This window comes from Acanthisitta chloris, unplaced genomic scaffold, assembly GCF_000695815.1.
Source record: "Acanthisitta chloris isolate BGI_N310 unplaced genomic scaffold, ASM69581v1 scaffold5367, whole genome shotgun sequence".
Lineage (NCBI taxonomy): Eukaryota > Metazoa > Chordata > Aves > Passeriformes > Acanthisittidae > Acanthisitta > Acanthisitta chloris.
In genome coordinates this window covers 7242-16154 of record NW_008683051.1, presented here as the reverse complement: position 1 = coordinate 16154, position 8913 = coordinate 7242, and the positions used below count along the sequence as shown (strand labels likewise).

At 40.8% G+C, this 8913-nt stretch overlaps 1 protein-coding gene across 1 annotated transcript in view; it reads left to right on the top strand.

The window, feature by feature from the left end:
* The first annotated feature begins 6 nt into the window (after nt 1-6).
* Nucleotides 7-8913, top strand: part of RRAGC (Ras-related GTP binding C) — a 12807-nt gene continuing 3900 nt past the window's right edge. The window contains exons 1-4 of the mRNA XM_009078757.1: nt 7-63; nt 5202-5405; nt 5985-6184; nt 7038-7152. Of these exons, the coding sequence (XP_009077005.1) occupies nt 25-63; nt 5202-5405; nt 5985-6184; nt 7038-7152 (558 nt within the window). The 5' untranslated portion in view covers nt 7-24. The remainder of the gene's footprint in view (nt 64-5201; nt 5406-5984; nt 6185-7037; nt 7153-8913) is intronic.

Sequence of the window (8913 nt, the reverse complement as noted above, 5' to 3'; positions counted from 1 at the left end):
GACTCCAAGCCGCGGATTCTGCTTATGGGGCTGCGGCGCAGCGGGAAGTCTTCCATCCAGAAGGTGAGGGGCAGCCGGCGGGTCCCGCTTGCCGCGCTGCCTCTCCGGCGCCGAGCTGTTTCTGCTTGCTGTGCAGGCAATTGCTGCTTTTTAATGTGGGCCTGTGTAGCGAAGTTGGAGCGACGGGAGGCGCCTGCTTAAAGACCTTTACTTTCCAGAATGAACTCTGATCAGCTGCTACAGAGAGGAAGATTGTGTAGCATAGGTTGTAGCCTTTGAATTTCTACGGTTTCAATGCTTCAAAAGTAGAAAGTGAAGATGCTGGTGTGAAATTTATTGTGAGATGTTTTCTTACAGATGTGAAAGCACTGTGAGTAGTACAGGTGTGTGGTGTTTAGCTAGCCCTTCTGCTTGGAAGAAGACTTGAGCTGTTTTTTTGCCTTTTGTGCTTTGAAGGAGACTTCTGCTTTTTGTACGAGCAGAAAGACAGGCTCTGGTTTTCTTTAGTTTGCTAGACCGAGCAAACGAGAGTCACTTGTCAAGGAGGAAATGCAACGATTTCGGTGCCTTAGGTTTGTTGTTAGCTCTGTGAAGTCACTAATGTTTCTTAATAAAAATAAGACAAAACTGACCACATAGCTCAATAGAATTTTAGTGCTAAGAACGATCCTTGTTCCTCAGTGCAAATTTTGTTTGCAGTCCCTATTGTGAAGTTTTTAGGTGATATTTTTATGGGAAGATGCTTCTAATGAAGGGCGTGGTTCTCAAGCTCTGAACTTAAAGGCCTCAAACCTGCTTTAAATGCAGGTTTGAAGACCTACAGAGATTTCTGTAAAAGTTTTGTGCAGAGAAGCCTTTTTTGGGCATTGTAGTGTAGCAGGTATGAGTCTGCCTCTTTTAGCCATTTTATATAGTCTGCTTGGTAATCTGTAGACTGTGGTAGACAAGTGAATTCAAAACTGACTTCAGGCTGTGGTCTGAAGACTGTTATTTTCAGCTGTAGACTTGCCTGTCTATCGACTAGCTTTGCAAAAGGTACTGTATGTGTTAGAAATCTGTTAGAAATTTTTTCCATTGTGGTATTCTGTAGTACAGTGGCAGACTGGGCTGTCATTGCTTTTTGGTGTTTCCAGTTATTCCCCGTTATTTAGGTCTAATGCTCCCACTGTATGCGCAAATGCAGTGATTGCACTAAAAGTCTTTTTCTAAGTCTTTTAATCATGTGAACAGCATTCATTGTAGACTCTCATTAGAGATCTTACTGTATTATCCACTGTTGAAAAAAGTGAACCCTAAAAGCTATAGGGAAGCAGTAGCTCCAAATTGCAGATAGATTTTAAGACTTTATGAGCCTCTTTATAGATGAAGCTATTGGACTTTTTATATGGCCAAAGTTGGTAGTCCTGTGTTCTCTGAGGACCTGTTCAAGTAGTTGTATAGGAAAGGAACTGTGTGATGCTTAGTATGCAATAAGAGGATGTAGAATTTATCTTCTGCTGGTTGGTTACTCATTTGCCTTAGGCATTAGAAGCTGTGATTCTGATACCTAGGAGCTCATTGTGATGCTGCCTGAGCAAACTAACAGTGACAATAATTTGAGACGTTCTTGTAATATCAAGAAATTTCTCTTCAACAGCATCTCTGCACTTAGGTCTGTCTTGTTCAAAAATGAACATAACCCAGAGCCAACCCTTCTGTCTGGGCACTAGTTGTTGATCACCTTGCTGGAGCATAGGGATATGCAAGATAAACAATGTAGCAGGGAAAGTATTGGCTTTGTAGATATCTAGAATCTAATTTATGTGAAAAACATAAATTATTAAACCATTCAAGCCTTCTACCAAGAGCAATATTAACAGGAGATCGCTCGTAAAAGAAAAAATTATGGTCCTGGGGAGGAACGTTTTTTTTCTTTTGGACAATTGGGTTTTCTGTACCTGTGTAACCTGTAAATGTTCAGTTGCAAATTGAGGGTAGAAGATTTTGGGAATGTGATGTTTGCTTCAGTTCATAAAACTAATTTTTATGCAAACTTATGACTTGCATAAATAGACTTGCAGTGTACTGTCCCTGTGTAATAGGAACATGGAAAGAGTTCAAAATACCTGTTTTCGGGAGGATTTTGTGTGTGTGTATGTGAGTTTTCTTTTGATTATGGGGTGGGTTTTTTGCTTTTTTTTGGTCACAATCACCAGACTTGCTGCTCTACTTTTATAAGATTGGCATAAATATATTATTGGGAAGGAATTTTTGTGTGCATTAGAACCTAAAGTGACAGCGTGTTTGGAGTTACTGTAAACCTTTCATTTATACCCATTTTTCTTAAACAGTGTAAAATGAATTGACCTGGGGGAGTAGAGTGTCAGAACCAGCGGTCTGTCCTGCTTCTGTAGCAAGCTCTAATACTTAGAAAATCTGACAGCAGGGTGTAATGTAGTGCTCCTAGCAGCTAGCGAATTTCTTTTAAAACTTTGCCTTATCTTCCTTTTGCTGTACTTAACCCTCTTCCTTTGTTGGCCCCCGAATCTCTCCTGTGGAAAAAAATACAGCTGCTTACTTCAAAGACCATCTTGTTCACTGTAGCCGCTTAAGAAATTGGCAGAATTAAAGCAAAGATTCTGGAAAGCATGGAAGTGAGAAAACAGCTGTTGAGGATTCCCTTGGAAGTTGTGTTTCAGTGTTACCTGTGAAGAAGCTGTTCACTTCCAATTAGTAGATTCTCAACACTGTCTTGGAATACTGTACCTTTTCTCTCTGTTTTCAGGCACCTCCTTCCATCTGCCCATGCAAATTCCTTTCTGGACATTGGGGCAATAGAAATAGTTTAATATTATATCAAGAAAAAAGTCATTATGACTGAAAGCAAAAAGGAGTTTGAAACCCCACTCTGCACTTAGACTTGTAGGTAAAGCTGCCTATTTTAATGTGCAGAATGACTCTGTGCTGCAGTGGAGAGACTGGTTTGTGAACAGCAAATTGCCTTCTTCAGCTCTGTAGACTTCGTTAAGGTGTGCTTCATGGTGGCTTGGGACAACTCCCAGTGAAGGTTTCTTCCCTTTGGGTTCCTTGCATTGACTGTGAAGGTTCTTAGAACCGAGTTCTGGTTCTGAAACCAGTTACTCATGTTTGCAGCCGAAGTATCAGAAAAAGGGCAACTATTCTAGATTTGTAACTTTGTAGATTTGTAAATTTCAGGGAGTGCAATTCCTGTGTTAGCTCTTCCTGCAGCTTCTAGGTGTTGCTACAATGTACCCATCAAGATGTCCTGCTGTGGCAGGTTATGTTGGATATTAAACTGTTGTTGTAGCATTGTTGTGGAAGTTGTATTTGTCACTTGATACGTAAGATTATTGTTTGGTAGTCTGGGAAATTTTTGTTTGTATGAATCAGGGCAATATTTCAGCTCGAAGTGAAATTCCAAATATGGCTGTTGTCTGATTTGTAAAAAAACTTAAACGCATGCTTCCCTGGGAAGCCCATTGGAAATGAACATGTTGGACAAATTCAGCTCGTGGGTCCAAAGGAGTATAACTACTTGAAAATTGAGACAGAAATGGTGAGTTGAAAATAAGATGATAAAAGAGCAGCCCAAAACCATGGAGGTGGCTCAGAAGTACTGCGTCAGGAGTGCAGCTCAACTGCTGCAATTCAAAAATAATACCAAGTGCCGCTGTAAAGAAGTTATTGTAGAGACAAGGTTCACACATCGGGAATTTAAAAAAAATCATGAAAACTCTTGAGATCGTGGCAGATCAGATGTGAATGGAAAATTCAGTAGTAGAGTGTACTGCTCAAGCTGACAGTGAAGAATTCTTTAAATATGGTAAAGGCAGGAAGTCAGTAGGACTGTTAGATGTTGAAGTTGTAAAGGAACACAGGAATGATAAAAGCCATAACAAGGAGACTCCGGAGATTGTTACAAATTTATTAGCTTTGGCTGCTCTGTCTGGGTATGCATAGTCAAAATTGCTTGTCATCAAGAGTGTACTGCTCAAGCTGACAGTGAAGAATTCTTTAAATATGGTAAAGGCAGGAAGTCAGTAGGACTGTTAGATGTTGAAGTTGTAAAGGAACACAGGAATGATAAAAGCCATAACAAGGAGACTCCGGAGATTGTTACAAATTTATTAGCTTTGGCTGCTCTGTCTGGGTATGCATAGTCAAAATTGCTTGTCATCAGTGTTAGCTGTGTGCTAATCAGATGCCTCCAAAGCCTTTTTATTTGCTTTATTGAAGCTGTGCAACACGAGTAAGAGCGGGGGTTAGATACTATGAGACAGAAATGGAATTTGATCTAAAGTGTTTCCTGGTTCCCCTATCAGCATGAAAAAACTGATGGGGGCACATCTATCTGATGAAATGCACTGCTTTGGAAGAAGGGGAAAGGAATGTGATAGCATTGCTTCCCAGGGACTTACCTGCTTCAAACTCAATTTACTAATTCTCTCCAGCTCCCGTGGGAGATGCTGAGTTCCAAAATGCTTATAAATTAAATGTTTCATAGCATTTTAAAACTATGCTGCAAACCTTGAAGAATGCAGTACAGCTGCTACACGTCTAGAACTGTTCTTAATTTTCCATACTAACGTCATGCTGTTTAGTACCTCATTTAGACCCTGGCCTTAAACATATGCCTCAAGGAACTAAGGTTTTTTCCCTTGGCCTTAAAAATATGGGTTGATATATTACTTTGAGCTTCACTAAACAATCCATTAACTATAGTGGATGTGGAGCTGTTTGCCTTGCAATGTTTTTGACTGTTGTACCAGGCCTCTAATGTATGAAACTGTATGAGATATTTGAAAAAAACCAAAATTATGAAATGCTGTATAGGAAGTATCTTTCTTTTTGCAGTCTTCATGTTTGACCGCATTATGTTTGGTGTAACTTTCATATTATACAATTGAGTTGCTTTAGCACAATTTTCACTGTTGACACTGACTGCTTTTGCTACAGACTGCTTTACTGGGGGGTTACATGCTAGTTCTGTTTGTACAGGTAAGAGTTACTTGGACTTGTGAAAATGCTTAGTTGTATACAGTTGCTTGATTCTGGTCACGGGTAGGTTATTTCCTTAGCCGATGCAGGAAGCTGTACACTTTAGAATGGATAAACCTATTTGTAAAATTCAAGTCACAAAACTTTGACCAATTCCTTCTAAAAAGGTTAAGTCGAGACTGTTACTTGTGTTCTTTTAACAGGTGGTATTTCACAAAATGTCTCCCAATGAGACTTTGTTCTTGGAAAGTACCAACAAGATCTACAAAGATGATATTTCCAACAGTTCGTTTGTGAATTTCCAAATATGGGATTTCCCTGGACAGATGGACTTTTTTGATCCAACATTTGATTATGAGATGATCTTCAGAGGAACAGGTGCTCTAATATATGTTATTGATGCCCAGGTAAATACAAATTTCTAAGAATCAGAAGGAAGTTTCATTTCTGTCTTTTGTGCAAGAGAAATGATCGAGAAGCTAATAATTTATATTTTTAGATAGGTTTGTAAAACATCTGCTATGTGTGAAGGGATACATTGCCAGTCTGACATTTGCTGTGCCAGATGGTCTGAGTTATCCCTTCCTTCTGCTATGGTGTTTGTTTAATAACAGTTTCAAGTACTGGTACTGTTGAGTATCTGTCAGCTTCTAATAAACCTAGGATTTGCACCATGGGAGATTACCTGGTTCTTAGGACCATCTTGGAGATAACTGCTGCCTTTTGCTGGAGTTGAAGTGTAACCCGCCTTTTGCTCTGACATCTAGTTTTGTGTAGCTGAGCCTTGTATATCTAACAAAACTTAATTGACATAACAGAATCTAAACTGCTTGGATTTCTGACACTTCGGGGTATTCCCTTCTTCCATACTTCTGTTTAGTTACAGAAGTGAAGTTCTTGCAATGAAATATTTTGTCCTTGTGCAGAATGGAATAGTTATCGAAGAGAAAGCTTTCTCATTCATTCCTGCCAAAACTGATTTACAGGACGACTACATGGAAGCTTTAACGAGACTCCACATTACAGTTTCAAAAGCGTACAAGGTCAACCCAGAAATGAACTTTGAAGTTTTTATTCATAAAGTTGATGGTTTATCAGATGACCATAAAATAGAAACTCAGAGGGATATTCATCAGAGGGCTAATGATGATCTCACGGATGCTGGGCTTGAAAAACTTCACCTTAGGTGAGTTAAAGATTCTGGCAAATGTGATTCTATTGTTGCTGATATGCATGCTGATTAACAGCTTTTAGATGTAATACTGGACCAACTGGAGCAAAGTCTGCTTAGTTCCTTAATATCAAACAAGCTTTTGATAGTAAAATACTCCACTGAACTTACAGACAAGCCTCAGCACTCAGGGTGACTAAAATAAAGGTGGGCTACTCTATCAGATTTCAATCAACAGATTTATTCATAAACTCGATGATAATTCAAGGTCCTTCTCATTCAATATAACAGGCCAAATTTGTACGTGTAACCTGGAGGGAAAGGAGGGGGGAAGCTCTCTGCCGTCTCATCCTAGCTAGCATTGACTTTTCAGCGTGATTGGTTTTAAAAGCTTATTCTGTTCCTTGATATCTGACTCATTTTTAAAGTGTATTCTACAGACACCTTTAAAACAAGCTATCTTTTATCTGGTTTTCACTGCTATTTTGATTCTTGTGGAGCCTGTGTCTCTCAATGTTAACGTAAACAAAGCAGACAGCCAGGAATAGGACTTGCAGAAATCTAACTGAGCGTTTTTAAGCCTGTGTGATGAGCATTCTGTAGGCTAAATGCCTTGTGAAAAAATGTTTGAATTTTTATCTTTGGTCTCCCATCTCTCAGGGATGGGGGTAATCTGTTTCATGTTTACTCCAGCTGCTCAGAAATTAGGTTCTTTGTGCAGTGACCAGGCATATTTGTGATAAAGGCATCCCAGCCAGAGCATCAGGCCCGAATGTTAGAAAGCAGAGCTTTAACATTTCTATTGCATTTCTGAAATGCTCTTTAATCTTCTTTTTCTTTTTTTCCTTCCTTTTTCTCATCATCTCAGCTTTTATTTGACCAGTATCTATGACCATTCAATATTTGAAGCTTTCAGTAAAGTGGTGCAGAAGCTCATTCCACAACTGCCAACCCTGGAAAATCTACTAAATATCTTTATATCAGTAAGTGTTAATCTAACAGAATTTTGAGTCAAATATGTAGAATGGTAAAGCGAGTCCTTCTGCTGAGGAACACTGGCCAGAATTGCCTTTGGGAGATTTGGGTGGCACTCATTAGGTGTACTCTGCTGACCTGGTTGTCTATGTTAGAAGCTTTTTACCACAGCTGAATTGTGCTGCTGCATGTTTTGTGGGGACTTCTCTAAATATTGACAAACTGTAGTTTGAGTGGTTATAACAGCTGATACAGAATTTTCCTGCCAGCAGGATGTACTGATTAGTCTGCTAAGTCACTTAGTAGTCTAAGGTAGCTCTACTGGCAAGAGGCTTTTTTGATAATATGAACTCAGTCTTCAACTAAAGTGTCTACTTGGCCCGCAAGACTTTGCCCTTGTTTTTTTTTAGTGTTTGCACTTCTTATAGAATTTCTGGTATAGAAATTTGCTGCTATATGCTTTCAATCAAATAAAATATCACCCTAGAGACGTGACTGTCTCGTTTAAGTTATGCATGTGGACCAGACTGAGAAGGGCAAAGGTGGAGACTGGAAGAATGAAACTCCTAAACCCACTGTAGAAGAGGATCAGGTTTGAGACCATCTAAGGAACCTGAGCGTGCATAAGTCCATGGTCCTGATGAGATTAATCCTCGGGTCCTGGGGGAACTGGCAGACGTGGTGCTAAGCCACTGCCTATAATTTTCAAGAAGTCGTGGCAGTCAGGTGAAGTCCCTGATGACTGGAAAAAGGGAAACATAAAAGGGGAAATTAAAAAGGGGAAAGCAGAAGAACCAGGGAACTGTTGACCAGTCAGTCTCACCTCTGTGCCTGGCAAGATCATGGAGCAGATTCTCCTGGAAGCTATGCTTAGTTGCATGAAAAGAAAAGAGGTGATTGGTAATAACCAATGTGCCTTTACCAGGAGCAAGTCATGCCTGATGAATTTGGTGGCCCTCTATGATGGGACCACTGAATTTGCACATAGGGGCAGAGCAACTGATATCATCTTCCTGGACTTACGCAAGGTGTTTGACACTGTCCTGTGTGACATCCTTGTCTTTAAATTGGAGAGCCATGGATTTGGTGGATGGACCACTTGGTGGATAAAGAACTGGCTGGACGGTCGCACGCAGAGAGTTGAGGTCAGCGGCCCATTGTCCTCGTGGAGGCCAGTGAGGAGTGTGTGGGGTGGGCCAGTTGACACGCTGGAGGGAAGGGATGCCAACCCTTGCTAGTAGACCAGAAAGCCGTTCAAATTCTGGGCTGCATCAAAAGAAGTGTGGCCAGCAGGTCGAAGGAGATGATTCTCACCCTCTGCTCTGCTCTTTGACACGCTGGAGGGAAGGGATGCCAACCCTTGCTAGTAGACCAGAAAGCCGTTCAAATTCTGGGCTGCATCAAAAGAAGTGTGGCCAGCAGGTCGAAGGAGATGATTCTCACCCTCTGCTCTGCTCTTCGTGAGACCTCACCTGGAATACTGCACACAGTTCTGGTGCCCTCAATACAAGAAGGACATGGAACTCTTGGACCAAGTCCAGAGGAGGCCACAAAGTTGATAAGAGGACTGGAGCATATCCTGTATGAAGAGAGGCTGAGGAAGTTGGGGTTGTTCAGCCTGGAGAAGGGAAGACTGTGTGGAGACCTCAGCTTTTCAATGTCTGAAGGGCCTACAAGGAGCTGGAGAGGGACTCTGTATTAGGAACTGCAGTGACAGGACAAGGGGTAATGGGTTCAAACTGAAGGAGGGAAAGTCTAGGTTGGATGTG